Here is a 27,642-nt window from a genome sequence, read left to right as displayed (position 1 = left end):
AATATTTTCTGCCCTCTCTTTCTCTAGAGCCTGATTTTGTTCTCTCTTGTCACTTCCCGGCATGTAGAAATCAGGCGCTAACTGGGGTTTTAGAATCACTAGTTAGAGCAGCTTCATCCCCATCGCTCCCTCCCCTACCTAAAGCAAGCAGGAATTATCATTTAAAATGTTTTTCTGGCTGCTTCCCTGCAGAGAGGACTTTTTAATTTTTTAAAGCAATTCACTGCAAACCTCAAAACACCCATGACACTTGCTTGTATAAAATATTCCAGGGCAATTAGGTTGTAAGCCCCTGGGAGCAGGGGCTGTCTTTTTGTTCTGTATTTGTACAGCACCTAGCACGATGGGGCCCTGGTCTCTGACGAGGGCCCCTAGGCACTATGGTAATACAAATAGTAAATATTTTGGAGGGCATTTCCAAATTACTGACTATGTCTGTGAAGATGAAAGGCAATTAACATATTGGGCTAGGTTCTGATTTCGCTTACCAAGGTACAAAATTGGTATACTTGAGCCATGCATCTAGCTCTTGCTTCTTCCTTCACAAGTAACTCACCCCAGAGTGTAGGCTTCTGAGTTCCTACCACCACTACCTTCCCACAGCCAAATAGCTAGTGGCCAAATGTTTACAGCTGCATGCTACATGTGTTCCCATAAAACCCATGCATTTGTGAGCACTAGGCAGGTAATCTTCCACCAACTAAATGCCCATTTGCCTGTTCAATAATGTAATTTTGTGTGTAAATATGAAGCTTCAGGAGCACAAAGGCTCCTCTTATATCCTATCGGTGCACCAGCTGTATTCAGCTCAAATTTGCCCCCAAGGTCAACTTCCGGTGCTCCATTACACTGTTATAAATCCAGAGAAAGTCAGTTGTGATTCAGAGTAACATTTTTTATCTAGCTAGGTACTTATATGGCCCCCATTACCATAGTATCTGAGCATCTCACAGTCTTTAATGTGTTTAACCCTGAGAGGCACAGAAATACTAGTATTCCCATTTTACAGATGGGCAACTGAGGCACGGAGAGGCTAAGTGACATGGCCAAGGACATACAGGAAGTCTGTGGCAGAGCAAGGGCTTAAACTTGGGTCTCAAAAGTCCTAGGCTAGTGCCCAAAGCACTGGATGATCCTCCTTCCTAAATGTCATCCTTGTTTGGCCATAAGTGTTGTGATGGTTTTGTCTTACTGTGGATTTAACTTGGAGCAATGTTATTCAAAAGAGGAAAAAGGGCAAACAAAAATTTAGTCTCCATATTGGGGGAAAATCCTGATGGTGAGAGCTGTTCAACTGTGGAACTGTCTCCCAAGGTGAGTAGTAGAAGCCCTGTCACTTGAGACATTGAGGGTACGTCTACACTGCAATTAAAAACCTGAGGCTGGCCCGTACACCTTGGGCCAAGGGGCCGTTTAATTGTGATGCAGACATTTGGGCTCCAAGTCTCTAGTACCCTGCAATGGGGAGGGGCCCAGAGCTTGGGGTGCAACTCTATCCCCAGTGTCTATAATGCAATCAACAGCCCCTGAGCCAAAGCCCCGCAAGCCTGCGTCAGCTGGCATGAGCCAGTCAGGGGTGTTAATTGCAGTGTAGACATACCCTGAAAGCTAGGTTGGACAAGAATATAGGGTAGGGAACAGTCTTGCACTGACCCCTGAGATGAGGACGTTGGACTAGATAGGACCTAATAGGTCTTTTTATCTGTAATTTCTATGATGCTATGAAAAGTAGAAATGTAGAGTTGGGGGTAAAGCCCTAACTCTCCCACAGAGACCAAAATGGTTTGAAATATTTCCCACAAGTTAATGTACCCATATCCAGATATCCATGGTGCAATACTGTGAACAAACCCCCTGAAGAGGTTAGATCAGTTTACCCATCAGTAAAATGAAGATAGATACTTATGCATGTTTGTAAGGGGCTTGGCTATCTATAGATGAAATAAACTACAGGAATGCTAGTTATTATTACTACCAATTAGTATATGAGTGGAGACCCAGTATGCAGATTGCTGATGGAATCTACCTGGAGCGCAGGGACAGCATGAAAAGGCCTAAATAAAGCTCTTTAAAAATCAACAACAACCCCACAACCAACCAACCAACCAACACAACCACAGTTCTTCTGAAAACTGCAAAGGGGTTGAGGTAAACTTTAAACCCCAGGAAATCTGGTCTTTGGCGGGAGATATAACGAGTTGTCAGCTCACATAGATTCAGGGAATCTGAGCTGTTCTTTCCTTTGATTGTACTAATGTTTAGATGCACCAGGGGTCCCCTGAGACCTCAAGTGAAGGTGCTTGGAAACCGAATGGCAACGATTATCAATCTGCGCTTTGAAGTCAATTTTCCCGCTAGGCAGCTCTTGTAACTGCAGCAAAAATACAATAGAATTGGCTAATGTACGAAAAAGCCAGCTCTGAAACGCTGCAGGGGAGCCCTTTATGTAGGAGCTTTCAGCATGTGAGCTAATGCTATCTATCACTTGGAACAGATATGGGGGGGTTTACTGTGATCCAGGCTCCAAGGCATTTTTAGGGTGGTTATCTGGCAGAGACTGTATTTCTGTGGGCAAATTATATACCAGTTGGCAAATGCTGCAGTGCAAAACAAGGAGCTGGTTCTGCACCCTTACTCTAGAGAGTTTGGGCTGAACTTGTACATGGGTGGGGGGTGCTGCAGGCAAGTTTGAATCCTCTTTTTCAAGAAGGTGAATGTCTGGAATAAACTATATTGTGAAGCCAATGCTTTAAGCTGTTTATCAATGGTGGCCTTATAGCAAGGAAGCAACCGACAAGGGTAATTGCTTTGTTTGCACAACAGATTGGATTGTAAAAGGAACAAAGGCAGTTGCAAATGATAATCCTTCCTAATATTGATAATGCCAGAACATATTTCAGAAGCACAGGTAAGGATTGTGCTTGGTGTATGGGGGGGGGGGAGAGGAAGAGGGGAAGAAAAGTCAGAATTCTTGGGTTCCATTTCCAGCTTTGGGAGGAAGTGTTTTTTAATGGTTAGAGGAGGGAATTGGGATCAGGACTTCTGAGTTTTCCTAGCTCTGCTCCTCAGTGACTTGCTGGGTGACCTTTGGCCCCGCTCTTCCTTTTTTTTCCCTACTAGCAGTAGAAAAGGTGGTTCCCACTGTCACAAGTCCTGAATGATTTTTGGTTGGAGGAATTGGGGAATTGGTAGCTTCTGAAATATAATGATACTTTTCAACGACAGTACTTAAAGCTCCTAGAACCAATTCAATGTTAAATTACTGCTGAATCTCTACATGACCTTAAACTGTAGCAAGTACGCATACACTTTAACCTGATTCTGCCCTGCAGCTGCTTACTATATAACCTGTAATATTAACATTTAATATTGAGGGTCATTGTTAGATCACTAAAAGAAGAGTTTTAGAGAGCTAATAACCATTATATCTGAGCTTCAGGTGTGATAATATACGGGAGCATAACAATCACTACTACTAGCAAAATGAAAGTTAACTGCAGAGCAAGTCTAATAGAATGGAATGTTAATTAACATGATCCAAAAAAATTATCATTTTAGGGTTGCTTCTATTAAGAAGTAAGATGTTATAAGGATGGATTTTAATAGGAAAGTCGATTACTTTCTCATAGCCTCTCATTTCCTTTATCTGTATTAGCCATAGAATTGCAACTTTCTTCTACACTGATGTGTTCATTATTGCTATTCATAGTCTTATTTCAACCTACAGATGAAATTGGAAATGTTGCATTAAAAGAACAAACAATTTATCCATGTAATTTTGCTGCTGGCACAACCAACAGCTTTAAACTCTGTGGATGAATTAAAAAGACTTTCACATTCTAACCCCAGTGGCCTGATTCGTGTGTGTGATGAATGCTTATGAAAAGGATTTCTTGGTTACTTGAAAGAATGGTCCCACCAGTTAAGGAAGAAAGACTCATTACAAACACGAGACAATATCTGTGTCCAGCCTAACCTTTGCTGAGGTACATTGGATATGAATAGGCACAAGGACCAATATGTGCTGGAGATGGTGAGGAAACTTTGGCTTTTATTCCCAGTTCCTAAACATGCATGCTAATCTTAAACAGTAGTTTAAGAGTCTAAAGCAATCTGGTTGTTCTTCACAACCTTCCAGGGCATTCAGTTAGCTGTCAACATGGAAACGTGCCAGAAGCCAAATTATCAGCTGCTTGATTTCTACTAAATGTTAACAGGCACGTGCAAAAATAACACTTCTCGTGGGCTTCTAAAGATTTTTGGGGCTTCTAGAATATAAGAATGCCTTGTGCTTTTAGAGGCTAAAGTTGTGCTTGTTTATTGGCTTACACATCCATCTCTAATAAGGGAACTCTAATAAGAGGCTGGCTGTGGTCACATGAGCTGATGTTGCCCGCTCCGAATCTCAGGTCGTTATAATGTCTCATCACCAGGTAACTTGGTTGTGGCAACCTGAGATAAGAGCTCATGGGGAATTATCCAAATAGCAATTTAGCCACATAAGTTTCTTCTCTGAAAACTAACTATAAAAATTGAGTCATGGAGCTTCAAGTCTACTGCATCTCTGTGGCTGCAGAATAAATATGATCAATTTCCAAGATGTTATTCTTAACTGCCAGCCCTGCCAATTCAACTTGGGAATTGAGAGTCAAGCTGGGGGTGGGGTGTGTCTCTGTCATGACCACTAGTAAGAAAGATTCTACAGGCCAAACTATACCTCAGTGACACCTGTGAAACCCCATTGTCTTCAGTGGGTTTTCACAGATATAAAACCAACTGACCTGGTAATTGGAACTTAGTAAATGATTCTGTTGATGAGGTCTGAGATAGAACAGAATGCAGCTCCTTTCCCCAGAGCTGTGTGGGTTCTGCAGGGCTAACAGGACGCACAAAGTAGTTAATTGCAAAAATCACCATCTCCTACTCTGCACACACACATGCACACACACACACGAAAAACTGGGAAGCTGTGTCTAGTGGGGGCTCGCAGGGGTCAATCCTGGATCTGGTACTATTCAATATTTTCCTTAATGGCTTGGATAATAGAGTGGAGAGTACGCTTATAAAATTTGCAGATGACATCAAACTGGGAGGTGTTGCAAGCACTTGCGAGTACAGGATTAGAATTCAAAATGAACTTGGCAAATTGGAGATCTGGTCTGAAATCAACAAGATGAAATTCAATAAAGACAAATGCAAAGTAGTTCACTTCAGAAGGAAAAAAGTAAATGCACAACTACAAAATGGGGACTAACAGGCTAGGAGGTCCTACTACCCAGGGCCAGCTCCAGGCACCAGCTTGGCAAGCAGGTGCTTGGGGCAGCCACTCTGGAGAGGGGTGGCAGGTCCAGCTATTCGGCAGCAATTCGGCGGACGGTCCCTCACTTCCGCTCGGAGCGAAGGACCTTCTGCCGAATTGCCGTCGCAGATTGCGATCGCGGCTTTTTTTTTTTTTTTTTGGCTGCTTGGGGGGGCCAAAACCCTGGAGCCGGCCCTGCTACTACCGAAAAGGATCTGGGGGTTATAGTGGATCCCAAATTGAATACGAGTCAACACTGTGATGCAGTTTTAAAAAAGGTTAATATCATTCTGGGTTGTTTTAACAGGAGTGTTGTATGTAAAACATGGGAAATAATTATCCTGCCTATTCAGCACTGATGAGGCCTCAGTTGGAGTACTGTGTCTAATTCTGGGCACCACTCTTTGGGAAAGATTTGGACAAATTGGAGAGAGTCCAGAGAAGAGCAACAAAAATAATAAAAGGCTTAGAAAACATGATCTGTGAGAAAAGATTAAAAAATATGGGCATGTTCAGTCTTGAGAATAAAAGACTGAGGGGGAATCTGATAACAGTTTTCAAATATGTTAAGGGCTGTTATGAAGAGGACTGTGATCAATTGGTCTCCATGTCCACTAACGGCAAGACAAGAAGTAATGGGCTTTATCGGCAGCAAGGGAGATTTAGGTTAGATACTAAGAAAAGCTTTCTAACTACAAGGGTAATGAAGCTCTGGAACAGGCTTCTAAGGGAGGTTGTGGAATCCCCATCACTGGATGTTTTTAAGGACAGGTTGGGCAAACAGCTGTCAGGAATGTTGTAGGTGCACTTGGTCCTGCCTCAGTGCAGGGTGATGGACTTGATGCCTTCTCAAGGTCCTTTTCAGCCCTACATTTCTATAATTCTATGATTCTAAGAAGGACCATTTCTCCATAGTCCTTTTACAGAGCAGGATACTTTGACCGTTATCTATAACATTCAATGTAGCTATGGACAAGATTGTTCCCTAATGCTTTAAATGGACAAATTTAGATGTTTATAAATAAAAAATAACATTCTATTTATAAACATTTATCTCCTCACCCTTTACTACTCCAACTCCTCCCTTGCCCTCAGCTGTAATTTGTCCTCCATTCTACCTCTGCACTCTTGAGATTCCCTATGGATTCTTTCTTTTGTGTATCGTCATGTTTTATCCACCCACCCTGAAGACCTGTATCACAGTCAACATCCTTCTATTTGATATACAGTGGAAAAGCCTCCTCTTCAGAGATTATCTATGCCATTCCCAAAATGTCTGAAGGGGATTCTTCCCAACACGTATGCTAAAGGCAGAGATTCCTTCCTCTTCAGCACAATCACACCCTAATAGCTCCAGGGAGATGACAGAACAGGGCCAAGGGGAGCGGATCATTTCCCATCTAAGCAGTGATGAAAATGAGAATCTTGCAGAATAATTTCACAGTAGAGACGAGCATAGGCCACGAGTGTTACCAAGTTTGGGGATGTTCAGAACCGGGATTGTGTCCTTCATAGTGGGGAAATGTTATCCCGTGATAAGAACAAGGAATGGAGAGCCAGTAGTTCTATTACTGACTTTGCGAGGGCAAAGGGCCTGATGCAAATTCCATTGAAGTCAGTGGAAGGACTCCCTCGAACGTTAGGCCTGTAGGGTATGTCTACAATGCAATTAAATTCACACCCGCAGCTGGCCCTTGTCAGCTGACTCAGATTTGTGGGGCTTGGGCAAAGGGGCTGTTGAATTGCAGTGTAGACATTCGGGCTCGGGCTGAAGCCCAAACTGTGGGAACCTCCCCCTGAGGCTGAACGTCTGTTACACAATTAAACAGCCTCTTGGCCCAAGCCCCACAAGCCCAGGTCAGCTGACATGGACCAGCCACGGGTGTGAATTTAATTGCAGCGTAGACATACCTTAGTCAGTCATCTTCGGCCGATTAATCTCTCTTACTCAGTGTTGCTGTTTCCCCATTTGTAAAATAGGGACATAATATTCATCTCCCTCATTAACGGTTTCTGAAGCTTCATTCACTATTGTCTACTAGGCACTTTCAGGGTCTCAGATGAAAGATGCCAGAAAAATATTAGAACACGGTACATGACTTTATATAGGACTGGGTTCCCTGTCAGGTATGGCCAGAAAGGATCAAAAAGATATCAGCATGTGGCTATCAAAATGGCAGTGGCAATCCTTCCACACTAGCCTATTTTAAAGACAGCAGAACTAATGTTTGATATAGTCTGCAAACATGAACAAGCCTCAGCTGTACCCTTTCCAATCACGAATGCGCAAGGGACAGAGACACCAGCCAGGCTCGGAGGAGAGGCGGAGGGATGGAAACGGCCTGAATTCGGAAAGCCTTCAAGCATGTCTTATCCATTCAGAGCATGTGGAGTGGAGCAGGGCACTGTAATGAAATACTGTAAGTAATGCGCACGATATGCACCTTCATCAAAACAAGCTGTTGGACTCAACAGCTGAGGGAAGCTGAGCAATGAGATGAGGCAGGTACAGCGACTCTGCTCTATTACAGCTCATAGAAATCCCTCAGCTGTCTTTTACAATTCAAAACCTCACGTAAGGCTAATTCCCAACAGTGTTTTTTTTTCTTATATCCAACTAACAACCTCAGGCCCTTATTCTACAAGTGGCTGAGTACCCTTAACTCTCAATGATCTCACTGGGAATTGTGGGCACTCAGCACCTTGCAGCATCAGGCAGCTAGCTTTTACAGCCATATGTGAATCTATAGTTATTAAATATACATATACACATGTACATACATACAGGGGGTTTTTGACTGGCCAATAAAACATTAAATTTACATCCAATTGCAAAAAGCTATGGTGATCCAAGTGCAACCCAGTCTGCCTCCTTAATTTATAAACAATACCCCCTCTTAACAAATCCAAATGAAAAGCAGCTTCAGCTACGTAACATCTGATGAGTAGCAGTGCTGGTGGATATTTGTAAGCAGCTGGGGAGTGGTGAAAAGGAGCCATGCTGTTTATATTTTAAACCTACTGTCTAGCTCCAGTCTCTCAAGAATTCACTCTGCATCGGCCGCTTTCATGCCATGCAATGAATTTCATATTCTCTGCACTGGATCTGACATTCATGTCTGGCAAGCTACACTGCACATCTTAGAGTACGTCCACACCGGAATAAAAGACCTGCGGCAGCTGACTCGGGTCAGCTGACTCGGGCCTGGGTCAGTTGACTTGGGCTCCAGGGTTAAAAATTGCTGTGCAGCTCTTTGGGCAAGGGCTGGAATCCAGGGTCTGGGCCAACCCCCCTCCCCCCGAAATGGAGTCCCAGAGCTCAGGCTCCAGCCCAAGCCCGAATGTCTACACCTCAATTCTACAGCCCTGCAGCCTGAGCCTGATGCGTTTAATTACTGTGTAGATGTACCCTTAAGGCTCGATTCTTCTCTCATTTGCACCAGTTATACTGATATAACTCCACTCATTTCCTCTGAGTTATTGCTGATTTACATCAGTATTAAGTGAAAGGAGGATCAGGTCCTTAACCTCAGGGGAATCACAGAATCCGGATATGATTTCCGACATGTGGAAGACCTATTAGGTCATCTAGTCCATCTCCCAGGGACCAGTGCAGGATTGTTACCTACATTATATCTTCTTAAATACTTTACTTTATTTTCCAGTACTATTTAAAGGCAAACATTATTCACACACACATATATATATATATATAAAGCACACACCTTATACGTATCTCGTATATAGTCCCCATTTCCAGTACCTTTTCCAATGCTGTAGTCAGCACTGAAGAGCTGTAATTTCCTAGATTTTATAAAGAGAAACTGCATTTGTCACTCCTTAATCCCCTGACGCAAGGAGCCTCTTCTCCCTGCACCAACGCCCTATGCTTATTAAGCTTTCCTACCCACTGATACTGCGGTCTGAACTTAGGCTGCATATGGAGAGGTGGCATCACTGTAAAGGAGGAGGGAGCTAACAGTCCTTTGCCAGATGACTCTGGCACCGGTGCACCTGAAATCAAAGGTGTTCAGTTCTTGCATCTCATTACCAAAAAATATACTGAACAAGTGGAAACAGTTCAGGGAAGAGCAATGAACAGTGCTTCAACCCAATCTCCAGAATTACTTGTAACTCAGTTGTGGATAGCTTGTTGTCTTGCTTTGCATTTCTTGACAGCACCTTTGAAAGGTGAAATTGCTGAAACACGATAATCCACTGCACAAGCCGTCAGGACCCTAACATGACTAAATCTATTTGAAGATGCCCTCCTGGAGTGTGCAGAAGACAGAAAGCTCAAGGAATCCATAAGAGAAAATACAGTTTTCTTTAAAAGTGAAGAGGAGATTACTTGGCTATAAAGAAGATACTGTGGTCCATTGGTGAGAGCACAGCTGACACTCCTGGGTTTTATTCCTGGCTCTTACAGTCACCCAGTATAGAATACATCACATACTCACTCTGTGCCTCAGTTTACTCGTGTATAAAATAGGGATAATATTTGCTACCTACACGGGGGTATTGCAATACTTAGTTCATTAATAGTTGTATGGCTCTTTGAGACCACTGAATGAAAGGTGCAAATACATATTCAAATTATTATAATTGGTGCAGTTGCCATGAGAGAAATCTGTTGCCATTCACTCCCCCAGCCCAAATTCCTTTAAAAAGCACACTTATAAAGGTGCAGGCTGCCATCATAAGCCAACTCTCAACAAAATATGAAAAGAAAACTTGATTTCATAGGGATTTCTCAATGGCAAAAAAAAAAAAAGTCCAACTCAAGCCTCACACACTGGGGCCCGTACAAGATGGCTTTAAAAAAAACACTATTTGAATGCAATATGTTCCTATATTGCCTCTTCTGAGGCTCCAGCTATGAGTCTCACTGACAACTAAAGCCAGGGGAGGGTTGGTGTAGAAGGGGAAACAAAACAACTCAAGACATGAGTATATTTTGAAAGCTTTCCATGGGAGTGCTGCATGCCTAGCACAACCCTGTGTCTGGAAGCTCCAGCTACGGGACGCAAGGAGCTTTTGAAGGTTCTTAACTAGAAGAATTGGCAAATTGTTATTTGAGCCATTGCTCCTTAGAACAGAGGCCAATGAAGAAACTTGTAACTAATGCCGCACCAGCCTGGCAAGCTGCTGGGTAATAGTTGCAATGTCTGGCTCTGCAAAATGTGGCTATGTCTGACCATTGGAGGAATATTTCTTCAGCAAATCCACTAGGATCTTCCGCATAGTCATTAGGAAGGGGAAAAAAAGATTTGGTGACAGGAGAGAAAAAAATCACCAAAAGAAAAAGGAAGCTATATATTCAACAATGATCAAATGAGGTTTCACATACTGAGATTCATTTCTTCTAGCCTAGTGCCACTGCTCCATGTTGGTCACACAAAGCACTGGGTGAATTTACACTCTTCAGCAGAGAATTGTTCAAATAACTGGATGGGCAAAGCAAACCAGGGATCAAAAGGCCTCACCAGGCTTCCCTAGCCTTTCTATGCAGGTGGAGGAGTTATTACTAACACAGTTATCTAGAAGCACCAGTGGCTGCTTTCATCTTTAGACAATCCTGTTGTTAGGATAGATGTGCTCCAGGCATAACATTTGCAGAGTTGTTTTACCAGCTGTTTCTAAAAATACCAGCTTAGTGATGGAGACTTTTTTCTCTCTCTTTTCAAAATATTTTTTTTCCAAAGGAAAAGGCGATAGATGTGGGAAACAACATCTGCTGAAAAGATCACATAGCTTAGGGGATGGACTTTAGTCTTATAGTTGCTGTTAAAAAATAATGCAAAGCTAAGAATGAAACAACTGAACATACTGGTGCATTCTAAACCCTCCCCCCCCTTTGACAAGGCTAATCAAAGGTTTTATATCACTAATACAATCACCGTGGAGTTGGTGACAGACGTCTCCTATAAGAAAAAGACCCTCAGCTAATCCACAGATGAGTTTAATTATTTGGACATCCTGTCAAGGGAGCAAGGAAAGTCAAAAAGTGAAAAGAAGAGGGGAAAGAAATAAACAGTTAATTAAAAAACAGTTCATTGGTGGTAGAGATTATCAATTGAATTTTCAGGTGTGAATGTAACAAATGATCATGCAAAAATATAGAGAGAGTATTTTTGATTACAAAACCCATTATTTACACCTAGAGACTGGATACTAGACCACATAAATGGCTAACTAGGTGTGTAATCTATGTGAACCAATGCCCACTTGCATGTATAAATGTTTGCAGTCACACCTGTTGTGCCCTCCTCTGAAAATGTTGACCTAAATGGTAAGTAGGGAAAAATACTCTTTGGCAATTCCCCTCATCCACTTGCTAAACTTTCTGCAGAATCCCAGCTAGAAGTGTCCATCTGCGTGCAGTAGGAATTTGGAAATATGCAAAACACTGAATGGTTGAGTTAAAGAAAGAACAGCATCTCCACGTGTTGGTTGTTTTACTGCCTATGTTCCTTGGACTGAAAACACATATTTGATCCCCCTTGGTAATGCATTTGCTTTCAGGCAAACCTCAAACACTGAGTTACCATATCACCAATTACAGTTCACAATCCATTTGGTGCTCAGGGCTGGCTCTAGCCACCTGTGGAGGGGCTCTGTGCTTGAGGAGGACCCCTCTTTTGAGAACCCCATCCCAGAACCATTGGGACAAGGAGAAATCCAGAAGCTTGACCTTGCTGTTAGTACAGAAAAACATCTCAACTTCCACTTGCTCATGCGTACACATGCACAGGCACACACACACCATATGCCACAACTGCCTAGTCCCCTGCTACATTGGCAAGTCACCGTACCTTTCCGCCAGTTGCCTGGTCCCCGATTCAGCTGCCTGACATCCACTCCCTTGTTCTTCTTAGTGATATATGACTTGAACCCCCTGCCACCTGCTGGCCCTTCTCCATCTCCCTGATGTAGGAATTATAGCCAACTGCCTGAGGTCTGCCGTAGCTGACTATGCCCAGGAGCTCTCAGAACCTAGACTCAAACCTGGGTGTACTCACAAAACAATGTGGGGATGGTTCATTCCGGATTAGGAGCCAGCCCCCACACTCCCAAGTCCAGGGTTACAATTAACAGAGCTAACACTGGAGCGTGGGGAGGAAATAACACACAATTCTATCTATTTGCTCCACATTTGCCTATAAATCCCAAAGCAGTGCTCTAGTTTAGTACCATGGAGAGTGTTCCTTGGAATTTCTTTTAGCTTCAGCACACACACCTGCTATGTCTATACTTACGGCAGGCAGTAAGTATGTTGAGTACAGGCACTACACATGTAGCTACACGCCACAATGAGAGGCAGGCCAGGTCCATAGTTGTCACTGCGGTCTTTAGCTACATGCCACAGTGAAAGGCTCTGGCAGCAGGTCACTACACTGCTAAATGTAGTGTAGACCTGGGAGACACTGTTTAGGGGTGTAGAGAGACCATGTAGGGAATATACTGTGGGGCTTCAGGTGTGTAGGGCACTCTACTCTACTGTATTCACCTAAGCCATGCCTCACCATCTACACTGCTATGGATACCTGTAGCAGGGTGGACACCTGCTTCTGCCTGGAGGGGCCTGAGATAGCCCAGGGAGCAGGCAGCGTGAAGGCTGAGCTGATCGGGGGAAGTGGCTGCAGCTGGGGCCACGCCCCAAACAGACTCAGCTGGCCTGTATAAAGAGGCTGGGAGCCAGGAACTCAAGAGTCTCTCTTTGCGTTCAGGGAGAGAAGGGCCTGGCTGCAGGGAGCTAGACACAGGGTACCTGTAGTGGAGCAGGGCTGGGGAAAGGCTGGGGAGCTCCAGCCTGGAAAGCCCCAGGCTGTGGCCTAGTATTAGGCCAAGGGGTACTGGGGGTTGCAGAGGGCTGCCCAGGGCTAGTCTAAGGCAGCAGGTCCAAACCCCCCTTGCCAGTGATGAGTGGCCTATACTGCAGTCTGCCCCAGGGAGCGGGGGCTAGTTGCTGACTGGCAGTGGCCTAGTACTGAGGCAAGGTGGGGATAGTGGGTGGGGGTTCCCCAGGGAGGGGAGACCCAGATCTGTGGGGTACTGCCAGGGGGCAGCATCCCAATAATAGGGGCACTGGGTCCTGGGAGGGACACAGGGGCCAGAAGTAGGGACAAGGTGGATCACCAGCCTGCAGGGGGTGCTCCAGACGCTGGATGAGCTGATTCCCTGAAGCAACCAGTAGAGAGTGCTGCAGGGTTGAGTCCGGACCCTTACAATACCCATGCTAACTGGGCGTATAGTGTCCGTACTCTACACGGTGCTGTAAGTGTAGTTGTTGGTGTTGCAGTAAGTATTTGGAGACACTTCTTTGCAGTACATTAATGATCTATGGATCAGCACTAAAACAGTCAGTTTACAGGGAAACCATAAATGCTAGTAGTAATATAGCAAAAGTAAAACTACTATATGCATTTTTCAGCTGATGATCTCCAAATGCTTAAGAAAGCTTAGCTAAGGCTGCTGTGAGGCAGGGAAATATTATTAACTTAACTTTACAGAGGTTAAGAAAAGCTAAGTGACTTGCCTAAGATCTCAGGGGTAGAATTGGAGCCCAAGAATCCTGACTCCCCTTCCTGTGTTCTGCACACTAGACACACTGGGCCAAATTCAGAGATGAGCATAAATGAACCTCATGGAGTTATGCTGGCCACCATAATTGCAAGTTGCATCAGTTTAGATGTGCCCTGGAAAATAACGACAGGGTTTTTCCCTTTTTTGCTTCTTTGTGATCTGTGATAAAGGTGTGAAAGGTTGTTGTTTAAAAAAATCCTCCTTTTCTGTTTGAAATTCAGCTATTGTCTACCTTGAAACTCTGTATGGTAAGTGGAGACCTGGTCAAATATGACTTCACAACTGTTAAGAGAGTGAAAGCTAAATAACAGAGGAGAGGAGGGGGGCGGGATTCTGAGTCAGTCTGGTTAAAACTTTTTACTTTTTATTAACACGTATTTAACTCCAGTGCCTAGAGAACATTGCAAACCACACCTCTGCCCCCTCTCCCCCACACTACCACCACAAACACCCTTTGCATGCGGGATTTGGCACTGTAGCATGGATATGATGTTGCAGACCTAATCTTGGGGACACTGGGAAGATTTGCTACACTGGTGGAGGGCAGTGAAAAGAAAAGGTCCATGTTTATACTAGGAAATCTTTGTATTTTCCCTGGACTAATTACAATTTTTTGTGTGTCAATGTAAAATTGATAAGGCCTTCTGGCTTTCTCTGGGGTAACTCAGGAGTAACTCTACTAAAATCAATGGTGTTGCATCAATGGACGTAGCATCAGAATAAGGGCTAGTCTACACTAGAGTTGCTACAGCGGCACAGCTGTGCTGATGTAGCTGTGCCGATGGGGGAGAGTTCTCCCATCAGCACAATCACACCATGTCCCCCAGAGGTGGTAGCTATGTTGGTGGGAGAGCATCTCCCACCGATACAGCGCTGTCCACACTGGCGCTTAGGTCGGTGTAACTTATGTCACTCTAGTGGTGGCTTTTCCACATTCCTGAGCAACTTAAGCTATACTGAAGTAAGCGCTAGTATGTACACGCCCTTAGAAGATCAGGTTCTTAATTTTACAATGGGGCACTTACTTTGCCTGAAAAGTGTGTCCACTGGCAGAAATGGGGGGAGGGGGGAGAATCATACCTTACACATAAGTAATGGATTGAAAAATATGTCTGATCACTCATTGGGGGGCCAGTAGTTGGAAAAAGTACACTGGTTCTTAAAGCATGTAAAATGCTCCCAGCAAAGAGCTCCTGGCCCAGGTAGTTTATAAAATATTACAGATTAAAACAAGCTTGTCCTCTAATTAGTTAATTGTAATAAGTATAATGTAATTTAGTTTACTTTATTCTAGTTCTAGTGAGCCCATAACTGCTGTGGCATTTTGGCCATGGTGGTACTTATTATCATTTTAAAGTAATTTTGATTGTTAATTTAGTAAATGCTCAAGACTTACACAAAACTTAAATAAAAGATCATTTTGGACCTCCACTGATTTGCCAAAGTCAGACGAGCATTTTGAGTCCAATGCTGATAGCTACTCTTTTCATATTGATGTGGCAAAAATTTTGGAATCTGTTGTTCTTTTAAAGAAATAAATCTGATATTTTCTCCCCTTAAACGTATTGGGGTAGTTGTAGTGCCTCCTGAATGCCAAAAGAGGAACAACTTATATCATTGTCAGCATAGGACAAAAACTATGACAGGGAACCACAATAGAGGTGTGAAGATTAACCTTTTTTTGCAGAGATCTTGCAAAGATGGCATTCAACAGCATGATGAAAATATAGAAAACATTATTTTTATCAAATTAGGTGACACCTGAAATTTAAAACCATGCCAGGCTGATTGCTATCCTGCTTTTATCCCATTTAAATCTGGTGTAATGAGCTGGGTTAAACATCTTTGAAATAAGGAGGTGTAATTGCCGCACTTCATCTGAGATAGTTGTAAGAAGCCATTAAACTCCTTTATGCAACCAGGTAGCTGAAACAATAGTGGCCTCTACCCTAATCACTGGCATGTCACCACCCAAAACAAGGATACATGCAAGGCACATAGGGGTTTTGCTATATATATATATATATATATATATATATTTATGGAGATATACCTATCTCATAGAGCTGGAAAGGACCCGGAAAGGTCATTGAGTCCAGCCCCCAGCCTTCACTAGCAGGACCAAGTACTGATTTTGCCCCAGATCCCTAAGTGGCCCCCTCAAGGGCTGAACTCATAACCCTGGGTTTAGCAGGCCAATGCTCAAGCCACTAAGCTATCCCTCCCCCTATACAGTTTTGTGAAGGTTTATGTGTCTGTGAGAGAACGAGCAAAAAGATGAGAAACCCTGAAAGAGAGAGTAGGAAGCACCAGATTCAGGCAGAATAAGCACTGGGAGCATGGTACTGAGAAACGCTGAGAGAGCGCTTTTGGGCAGAGTGCTGACTGAAAGAGGCTTGACACTGAGCAAAGAAACTGTCACCTGTTGTTTGATTCCTCCTGTGTTCAGAGAGACTTTTTTACATTCTTTGTAAATTAACAAGACTGCACCAAAGATACCTGACTCCATCATCAATTTCTCATCCTAACAGAAACATCTTGCAGGGTCCCAAACTTTGACTATCCACTTGGGTCAAAAAGGAGTAATGGTGGCATGATTTTGATATCCAGTTTCTCATATAGCCCTAGAGTTAGTACTTTATACCACTTGAGAACTGAGGCTCTAGTGGCTAACAGATTGGAAATGAAGTAGAAATATACAGGGCCGCCCAGAGGATTCAGGGGGTCTGGGGTCTTCGGCGGCAGGGGACCCCCGCCGCCAAATTGCTGCCAAAGACCCGGCACTTCGGCGGCGGGTCCCGGGGCGGAAGGACCCCCCGCCGAGGGTCTTCAGGGCACTTCGGCAGCAGGTCCAGGAGCGGAAGGACCCGCTGCCGCCAAAGACCCGGAGCGGAAGAAGCTCCGGGGGCCCGGGCCCCGTGGGAGTTTTCTGGGGCCCCCGGAGCGAGTGAAGGACCCCGCTCCAGGGGCCCCAAAAAACTCTCGTGGGGGCCCCTGCAGGGCCAGAGCAAATTGCCCCACTTGCTCTTCCCCCCCCCCCTCCGGGCAGCCCAGGAGATATAGGGTCAAGGCAAGGTTGTAACCCTAATGACATGACTGTAAACTCTGATATCTCAAGACCTGCAAGGCTGGAAACGAAAGCAAAGTACAAAAGTATCTGCCACTGGCCTTGCTAAGAGATATGATACTGGGCTAAATGGGGCACTGGAATTGAACTATATTTCCATGGGCGGGTTATGATCTTGTGCTGGTTTTACACTGGTGTAATTACACTGATTTTTTTTAAATAAAATTACACCTGATTTATACCATTACGAGAGCAGTTTTTATGCCCTGTTTTCCTACCTCCATATTAATTTCACAACTACCACAATAGGATAATTTTGAAGTTTAAGAACCTCAGCATTATCTCGAGTGTTGTTACTGTACTGTTCCCTTTTACTGTCCTTCAGCCTTGTCTAGTGACTCTGGTGGAGCCTTAGACCCCAAAGGGTGAGCCTTGGGTCCTACTGATAAAGCAAGCTCAGACATCTGAGCTAATTTGGAATTCCAGCCTCCAAAGCTTATTCAGCTACTCTCCAGAGGGAGTGCACTAGCTATCATTTCTTCTAGTCGGATACCATTTCAGATATTAGCAGGGGGCTTTCACCTCCAGGCAATATCACCAAGAGAATACAAAACAAAACCTTTCAGCTACAAAATGAGATTTGCAAATATCTCTGCCGATAGCATTTATCTCTATATACTTGACATACTTTTCCTTTAGCAATACGTTTCCATAATCTTCTGGCAGGCACCGGGACATTATTTATCTTCAGAAAACAAGATAGCTTCTTCTTGTTTCACATTAGATAATCACTTACCCTAGACATATAGAGACCTAACATAAATGCATTTGATTGTGATGCAAAAAGCTTTTTTTGAATCATATGCCACCTCTTTCTCTCTTCTCTTTCGCTGCATGTGTCACTGGGTATTTTTCGCCTTCTCCCACATACTTTATGAAGCTGAAAATCAAAGCTAACGGGGATAAGGACTTTCTCCCAGAAGGCTGAAAATATCATATCTTAGTAATTTAGACATCTGTCAGCTTGATAACCCAGCCAAGGCTTCTAGAGGGATTGCCAGAATGTGACAGTGCACATGGACTGGAATATAAACAAGTGGCTTGTGAAGAGGTCTGGAAACCAGTGTGGGCAAAGTGGCCCATGCCCCTGAAAATCCTGGGTCTGATTTTGATCTCACTTGCACCTGCTGTAAACCACAAGAACTCCGTTATAACACTGAAAAAAAGTTAAGTTTCTGGAGCAAAATTCTGATTGAGGGTTAGATTCTGAAGCAAATTCCACGGTGGTGGAATTGTTAAATGCATGGGCCCTGCATATGGTGTTCCAGATACACCATTTATTTCCAGATATGATGTGAAATAGTAATCTAAAGGTAATTTATCCCAATGATTGTGGTAATACCATTGGAAACAATTATATTTGGATGAAAACGGTACTGATACGCCAAATGTTTGATTTTTTTTTTTAACCATCTCTTAGTTTCTTAAAACTATTGATAAAATCTGTGTAGTTTCAAGGAAGTGATAAAAACTGATTTTTAATACTTAGGAAATAACAGCATACATGTGTAGCATGTAGTATTATAATCAGTTTTGTACAACTACAAAATTCCATATTCATCACCACTTGCACTTTTCCTTAACCTTACTAGACAGAGGATAAATAGGAATTACTCTTATTTGATAAGATCAGAAATAAACACTTCCTGTTGTATCAGGGTGGAATTCTCTTCATGTATGTACTCCATCTCAATGCTTACTTGTAGCATATTGGCTCTTACAACCTAAGTAAGGCTGGGCTCTGTCAGAACAAAGTTCTCAAACCTCTCCAGGAGGGGCTCTTCTGAACCTAATCTCATGATGTGAGGACATTTACAGCACGACAAAGGTATCTGTGAAAATTCAGGGTTGGGTTTGGTAAATAGTCTGGGTGGGAATCAGAAATAGCCACATTCTATGTGCCTCATATCTGAAGATTCCTGTTAGGAGGAAGAAGAAATTCAAGTGGTTATTTAAGAGGATGGACAAGGTTACTTGAAGTTTCTCCCTTTCTTCCAGCCTACTGTGACCAATTTGAAGGCAAATTCCCCCATGTGCAAACATTCAGAGCATGAAATCTCAGTAGAAAAGATCTTCAATCTGTATAAATGTAAAGTCTTTGAGGCAGACCCACAGTGACTCTTAGCTTATTCATCTCTCCTGTTATGTACAACTGATGGACCTCTGATTAACAGAAACCTCCCAAGAGAATCTAGTCAATTCCAGCTCTATTTTTGACTGTCATCCTCTCCTCCCTCTAGGATCTCTGCCTTTTAACATGACTTAAAAAAAAAAAAACATCAAAAAACAGCCAGCCCTGCATTTTTTTTAAACTTGGATGAGAGAGACAGACCCTATTGCAGTCATTTTGGAGATATGGCATTAGAATGCATCAATCAGAAACCATAAAAATGAGCTGTGATTTTATCTGCTCACAGGTATGTTTAGTTCTTTGGCAGGGAGGGAGACTTGGAGAAAGTCTATAGCTCCCCAAACTGAGTTCTAGCCAGGTAACAAAATGGAAGGGCGAGGGAGTGATGGAGTGCTACTCCTTCTCCTCCTATAGTCCCTTTAATCTTTGTTGGCTGCTGCTTCTTCCTTTTCCCTCACACTTCCACATCCTCTAGATTAATACCCTCACAGATAAATCTTCTGCTTATCTGTAACACTAAGGCAACAGCAAGGCAAGCTGCTCCTCACAATGTGCTTTGTGATTGTACCGGAGTCTAGGGATGAGAGGGGAGTGGAGTATCCCTTTCCCATTCAATCATTAGTTCAGTGATTCTCAAACTTTTTTTCCACGGACCACTTGAAAATTGCTGAGGGTCTCGGTGGACCACTTAATGATCTTTCCAAATGTTGTTTGTACCATTAGCTAACTATTGTAAAGCCCTTTGGATAAAAACGCTATATAAAAAAACCCTTAATAATAATTAACTTTTTTTGTTCTACAAATAAAAGCACACAACTCATATTTTAATATCAGTAGCCTTATCTTTCTAATGCGATGGATGTGCCCTCTCTCCCCCACCGCAGCAGACCCCGATCTGGGGCTGGGAAGGAGGGGTCTCTCCCCCGCCACAGCAGTCACAGAGCTGAGGCTGGGAAGCGGGGGGGCTCTACCCCCCCACAGCAGCCACAGAGCTGAGGCTGGGAAGGAGGGCCATTTCTCCCCTGCAGCTGCAGCCCTGGAGCTGGGAAAAGTCACCTCTTTCTCTGGCCACCGCAGCCCTGCACATCCCAAATTCCCCCCACCCCCTCTTCTCACCCCACTTCCCCTCCCACCTACCCCCTATCCCCACCAAGGCCACCACCTCACCTTACATGTGCGTCTTCTCCAGAGTCCAGGCACCTAATTAGTGGACCCATGCCTATGCAGCTCCACTAATTAGGTGAGTGGGTGGCCTTTCATTCTCTCATGTGCGGCCGCCCAGGTGCGCACCTTAGATCTATCTGCGGACCACCTAACGGAGCTCTGCATTAGCTTATTTGCTGAGACTGCTAAAAGGGAGCTCATCTATACCCAGATCCTCAAAGTTATTAGGCACCTAACTCTCATTGATTTGAAATCAATTAACTGATTTCATAGGCACCTAAATACCTTTGTGGATCTAGGCCCTAGTGCCAGTTATGATGGTGGGTTTTTTTAACATGGTCACCTTTCCCAGTAGGAAATGGACAAAGAATGTTTCACACAGACCACGAAACAGCCCAAGGTGGGGAGCAACTTCTGGTTCCTACTAAAGCTAGTTGAAAAATGAAAGGGACCAAAGGGAGCCCTGTGCATGACCCCCAGGCATTGCAGATTTAACACTTTCATTGGGAAAAGGAGTAGCAGATTGTGGCCGGGTCAATACAGGAATGGTAGTTGGCATTACCCTCCTAACTGCTGCTACACGTTCACACACATGTATCTACTTGATATGAAATGTACAATGTCTAAAAACCATTGTTTCAACAAGAAACCATAGCAACTAATAGCAACAGCAGGCCTTGGCTATTCATAACTCAATCATGATAATAAGGCTTAGAACTAATACACTAATCATTATAACACTTTGTACTAGTTAATAATACTATCACACTGTTATATAGTAACTTTCATCTGAGTAGCCAAGATAATTTAAAATGATTAATCAATTAAGTCTCAACTACCCTCCACCCTATCACCCGAGGTTATGTAGCTAAGTATTATTTCCTTTCCCCCACTTTACAGATGGATGAAGTGAAGCATAAAATGGGAAGGTCACAGAGTGAATCAGTGGCAGAGCTGGGAAGAGAACTCTGGAATCTAGACTCCTGATCGTCTGCTCCAACAACTACACAACACTCTGCTGGCCAATGAAGTATGTCACAACTTGTCCAAGCTAGCAATGTCTTCTCCTGGAGAGACGATGAAAGCAGAAACTGAAAGAACATTTCAAGTATCAGTAAACCATTTATGGCCTTATCTAGGATAAAATGGAACAGAACAGGATTGTATATAGCACTTCTTATGCCTCCATTATCTCAAACAACTTTACAAACCAGAGAGCTAAACAATGACTACGCAATGACTGTATAAGGCAAACTCAGCAGCCACTCAACCTCGCATCTGAAAACCCAGCTCTGCTCTTTCTGTCCGTATGTCACTCCAGCAATAAAGATTCTGAAGTTGGAACTTAGCTGACAATGTTCTGCTGATCTGTAAGGCAGAATAAACTCCAGCTAACCTTCCCAGAGTTGTGTTGGATCCACAGGAGCCAGGGACGGCTCCAGGCACCAGCGAAGGAAGCAGGAGCTTGGGGCGGCCAATGGAAAGAGGCGGCACATCCGGGTCTGCGGCGGCAATTCGGCGGCAGGTCCCTCAGTCCCTCTCTTCCTCTTTGAGCTGCAGCCGAAGAGGAAGAGAGGGAGTGAAGGACCCGTCGCCAAATTGCCGCCGAAGAATGAAGCGGCGCAATTGCGCCGCTTCATTCTATCTGTGTGGTTGTTTTTTTTCCCGCTTCGCTGCTTGGGGCAGCAAAAAAGCTGGAGCCGGACCTGTCAGGAGCTTACAATAGCAAAACAGTTCAGTCTTGGTGGCAGTAAAGAGGGCAGACATGACTCGATATACAGGGAACTGTTCTGTGGAGTAAAGAGGCAGTGTTCTTATGGAGTCCCTTTCCAGACTACAACTGCATTATAAATTTTAGAAAAAAATTCATATAGCAATACATGAAATTGCGTGTGCAGAGTGCCACACTTTTTCTCAGCATGCCAAAAAAGGCCCCTCTAAATCTCACCTATAGCCTCATTGCAGGTGGCTTTTCCCAGAGACTAAGCTAGCTGAGCATAGACACAGCATGGCTTCGCTAGAGTGTTGGCATATGGAAATGCTGTTCTTGTACAAAGAAGTCACTTTACTGTTAGGTCAGTAAAGCAGTTCTAAGTGAAATGAAAACGACAAGGGTTGGCAAGTACTTTCCAGCTGCAAAATTTGTCTCCGTTGACAGGTTATAAAGGCACCTTATGATTTCCCTACTGCAATCCGGGCATCAGAATGTCAGTAAAAGCTTTTTGCCCCTTTGTGGAATTCCCTTCAGGGAAGGTTAAAAGGGAAGGCGGAGGAAGGGGAGGTGGGGGAGAGAAGTGAGAGAGTGCAAGGGATTCAAACAACATCTAACGAACAGAGAACAGAATCACATAACAACATCGGAACAATGGACTCCAAGACACACTGACAAGACAGATGGACACAGACAAGACACAAGATCGCTACCAAGATTTAAAAAAATAGGAAAAAAAACCCTAAAAATAAATAAATATAACATTGAGACTGCAGAGGCAGCCACTGGTATTGGCACAACTCATCCAAAAAGAGTAAATTATAATTCAACTAAAAATAAAAGTTAAAAATAATCTCCCAAATCATGCACTACAGACTTGCTGGGTTAGCCTGACTGCATAGCTCTGATGAAACACGAAATGGCGTCATCACAGCTCATGCACAGATTAATGAAGGCCATGGTTAGTTAATCAGCTAAAACTACAGCATGCCACAAAAAATGATCTTACACTGACCCAGAAATAAAGATACAACAGATATTCTGCACTTGCAATAAAATTCTTTTTATGCCATCTGCAGTTTGTAGGGGTTTTATTGTTGGAAGGGTTTGTTTTGTTTTGTTTTGTCTTTTGCGGGGGAAGAAGAAGCAGTTCTTGCTTTTTTTTTTTTTTAAATGAAAAGAAATGTAAAAAGGGGGAGGTGACAAGAGAGGGTCTGCGCAGAAGCAAAAAAAGGAAGGAAAGAAAAGGGAGAATAAAAAAAGGCACAGGGGGTGAGAATCTTCATTCTTTTGAACACAACTTTCTTGGGATGTCTTTTTTAATCTGGAAGTTTGGATTTTTAGGATGGCAAGAAAAGATTTTGTTGCCTTTGTTGGATTGCAGAGCTCTCTCTCTCTTGCGAGTTGATTTAGTCATTATTTTGTTGGAATTACTCCAAAAATACAAACCAAAAATTACAACAATAACTTTAAAAATTAAAAAAATAGCAGTATGGCAGCATCATGATTCAAAAAAAATTTAATCAAATAAAGATAACTAAAATATCAATCACCAAAAACTCATGCGGCACAAGATGAGGTGAAACGACAGAAAATGTTCTTCAAATATATACAACGTATATATCTATCTATATATACATGGAGCCTTCTGCGTATATATCGATGGATATATCTGTATAATTTTTTATTCTCCCTGCCCCCCTCCTCCCCAAGGATAACTGGCAGATGAAACTATTGCTTGAAAAACAAATAAATAAATAAAAGGAAAAAAGGGGAAAAAACCCTCCAAAGAAAAAAAAATAACGTGCTTTGTTCACCAAGAATTAACAGTATCATGCATCTGTCCATATCAGTGGATGCTGGGGTTAGATGAGGGCATGAATTTCTGTGTAAACATGTGATTGGATGATAGGGACTATTGCAGATATTGGTCTCACATTACTTTAGTATATATACATATGTGTATATATATACTGTATATAGTGTATATATAGATCTAAACTATATAAACTCGAGGGGGTGTTTGGGACTTATATAGAAGGATCAATACCCTGAAAACCAAACCCAAAATAAAAATATAACATAAAAAGGAGGGTGGAAAAAAAACCATAAGGTTCTGCATGAGTGATCAGTAAAACTTGTTCTTTTGTTTTGGCCATAAAAAAACATCTGTAGCCAGAAAGTTCCATCAAGCAGTCTATTGCCATTACAAATGTCACCCCATGTAATTCTGCCCCACAAGGATAGCCCTCATTTCAGACCCACGCACCTGGGGCCCAATCCTGTATTCTCTCTGTGCCCCATGTAAGCCAGTGACAGGGTTGAGGGAGGCAAAAGTCAAGGTCTTAGGCTTGGTCTACACTAAACCCCCAAATCGAACTAAGGTACGCAACTTCAGCTATGTGAATAACATAGCTGAAGTTCGAAGTACCTTAGTTCGAACTTACATCGGTCCACACGCGGCAGGCAGGCTCCCCCGTCGACTTCGCGGTACTCCTCTCGTCTAGCTGGAGTACCACAGTCGACGGCGAGCACTTCCTGGTTCAACTTATCGCGTCCAGACAAGACGCGATAAGTCGAACCCAGAACTTCAATTGCCAGCCGCCGAACTTCACCGGGTAAGTGTAGACATAACCTTAGTATCATTCCACTCTGGCTGCTGTGAATGACTAATTGTGGAAATGCAGCCTCTGGAAGGTGAGGTGGATGGTATTTGTACTTGAGAAATGACGCCTGTGTCCGGATTTACATCGGGCCCTTCTGTTCCCCTGGTCTCTCTTTCACTTTGGGTCCTTTGCGTTCTGTGTGGCTGAGGAGTTGAGAGCTATGCTGCACAATTTGGGCCCAAAGTCTCCCCTTTGTGAGTGTGTGGCTCACACTAAAGGCAGTGGGTACCATTCACACACATTTAAGGGCAGAATGTGAGCCCCAGAGACAGAAACAGGGTTACATTCATTTTGCCTGATGCAGGGTCTCTGGTCAGAGGATTTGACATTGAGGGGTGAGCAGCAGAAAATGTCTCACAGAGCTCCTGCTGGAGATGGGGGTGAGGGAAGGCAGCTTTCAAATCCACTGGGTTCTCCATAGAAGCCCTGTGGTGCTAGCTGAGGGAAGGTTGCGCTGAATCAGCATTTCCCCTGATTTTCCTACCCATGATTCCTTCCCTTCCAGCACTGTGCTTTTCCTGCTGGCTGCTTGCCTGCAGACCCCTAGTGGAAGAGACTGTGTGCCCTGCCCTGCTGCTTTCTGCAACTAAAGCCTGTGCCCTTGGCAGACTTTCCACTGTGGAGCCCTCGCACTCAGGGTTACATTGACAGAAGCTGGAATAATCCATGGATCAGTCTGGTGCATAAAGCAGAATAGTGTGTTCATAGTTGTGTGTATATTGGCTTCTGTATATATAGATATATGTGCCTACTGTGTAGCTGTGTATATATGTCACACACACATACGTAAATACAGTAGATGTTTTAATGTTTCAGGGCATGAATTACAGGTCTTTGGGTTTCTGCTGAAGGTTTGGCACACTGACTCCCTCCTGGGAAAAGCTTTCTGGTCTGATTTGCTAGAGTCAGCCTGAGGTTATTAAGTTTTTTGGATGAATGAAATACACTGAATAAATTCTTCTTGAAAAAGGCTGGGAAAGTCAGTCAGGCTAGTAAAAACTAGAAGCCTGCAACCAAAGCAGTTAGAAACCCACTGTCTGTGTGAACCCAGGGGGCCTGGGAGGTTTACCTCATAGCTGTGGATCATTCCTAGAGGTTATGTTACAGGATCTTGGATTACTGGCAAGTGTTTGGGTATTGTTGTTTTGACTAATACCATAAGTGTGCTGGGCTGCACTTCCAACTCACTGCCCAATTATATGCATTTAATCTGAGTCAGTCCCAAAGGGTTATAAGGACAAACTTGACGGATGAAAGGGTAATGGTGCTGGGTTAAAACAGCAGCTGTTAAGAAAAGAGAACTATGATTTTCAGGACACTGGAGGCTGTGTTAAAGGCAGATGAGATTTACTCCTCATTTTGCTGGGGCCTTATAGCTCAGACACACAAATACCCTCCAGGTTCAAACATTGCACAGAATAGCCTTAAAAATCTTCCACCCACTGATTGTAGCTGCATGATCAGAACAGCACAGTGGCTGCCTCTTTCTCCAACATGCCGTGCCAAGACACTGGACCCAACTTTGGGGGTGTGAGAAATCTGAACCAGGATCTGGAACTGAATTGCACAAATGATTCCTACTTCTAGAATGGGCCAAAACAACACCTTTGGCCTGAGCACCCAGAGTTTGGGAGTATTTGAAAACCAGACCCAGATATAAACATGGTGTCTTTGGTACATTTAGAGAATTGATTATAACAAGCAATTCAGCGCTAATGCAGAAGAGGGAAATCTCTCCATTTTGGGTGACTTTCTCCCCAGGACCCTATGTGCCATTTAAGTCCTACTTTACCCCTGTATTCGGGTTTTAAGTGGCATATGAGAGGTATTTAGGGCACTAGGATGAATGTCAACTTTCTTATCTTTAGTCCATCAACCACTTTTCTGTTATTACTTTTCACAGGGATTGTTATTAGACTCATTTATGGTGCTACCACTGCTTTTTAGGTACACTTCCATAGGTATGTGTGGTTACATGACAGATGGTCCCAAGCTCTATCAGAGTCAGGACAGGAATGTCAGGGACAGAACCTGGGGTATAAATAGGGAGTTCAACTGACATGCAGGTTGCAGGATCCTAGGAGCAGTACGTTTGCCTGTAGAGGTACAAGCTGCCTGCCATCCCTGCTGTGCTGGGAGCTGGCCAGCACAGCCCCAATACGAAAAAGAGCTGGAGATGGAAATTTCTTTTTTATCCATCTTTTACTTTTAAAGAAGTGGGCTAGAGGTATTTGGATTCAGAGTAGCTGTATGTTGAGGTTCAAGGTTTGGATTCAGTGCGGAATAAAGCCTTGGGTTCAATGGTGCTGACATCTCACAAGTAGTTCTCATGACATTTTTGACCTCAAAGAGATGCAAATCTCATGCTTTTCTGCCATCTTTAAACACATTCAAACCAGAATCTGAAAATGGTCTCCCCTGGGTGTCGGATTGGACCCAGAACAAAAATCATAGGAATATATTTGGCTCTGGGGATTGGAGTCTGACTCACATGAAATCTGAAAGGCTTTGAATTGAAGGAGGAGACTCTCTCCTGACCGTGACTCATTGTGCTTGTGTATTGCACAATGACCTTACTCTGGTATGCATCACATCTCACAGCTGCAGCGGGGTAACCATTTGTGTGCAGTAACCTATAGGTTACTGGATCATACCTCTGGGGGTGAAGCGAGGCCACGTCCTGGCATCTGGAACAAGCTCAGGGGCTTTAAAGGCTACCGATTATCAGAGGAACATGTTGAGGCCTGAACTGAGTTTGTCATTTAATTTCCAATTTGTTGCAGAACTGAACAGGAAAGCCACAGGGTGGTGTAAAATACACTGGCCTGCCAGCAGAACAAAAGGAAGCAACTTTAAATGAGTTTGATTAAAAACACAAGTAAAACCATCTGGTTCTTTCTCTCTCTGGGGTATCCGCTAAAGCAAGAGATCCTTGCAAATGGCCAAATCCTGCCCTGG

The 27,642-nt window shown here is 43.5% G+C and overlaps 1 protein-coding gene across 3 annotated transcripts in view; it reads right to left on the bottom strand.

Moving 5' to 3' along the window:
- Positions 1-27,642, bottom strand: part of NRXN3 (neurexin 3) — a 1,356,989-nt gene that overhangs the window by 22,966 nt on the left and 1,306,381 nt on the right. The window contains exon 8 of one of the 3 annotated variants that reach the window (XM_026651478.1): positions 24,538-24,552. The exons of the other annotated variants lie outside the window; for them this stretch is intronic. Within the exon in view, the coding sequence (XP_026507263.1) occupies positions 24,538-24,552 (15 nt within the window). The remainder of the gene's footprint in view (positions 1-24,537; positions 24,553-27,642) is intronic. 3 annotated transcript variants of the gene reach the window in all.

Source organism: Terrapene carolina, unplaced genomic scaffold (genome assembly GCF_002925995.2).
Source record: "Terrapene carolina triunguis isolate 2854851 unplaced genomic scaffold, T_m_triunguis-2.0 Scaffold96, whole genome shotgun sequence".
Classification (NCBI taxonomy): domain Eukaryota; kingdom Metazoa; phylum Chordata; order Testudines; family Emydidae; genus Terrapene; species Terrapene triunguis.
This window is presented reverse-complemented; position numbering and strand designations above follow the sequence as displayed.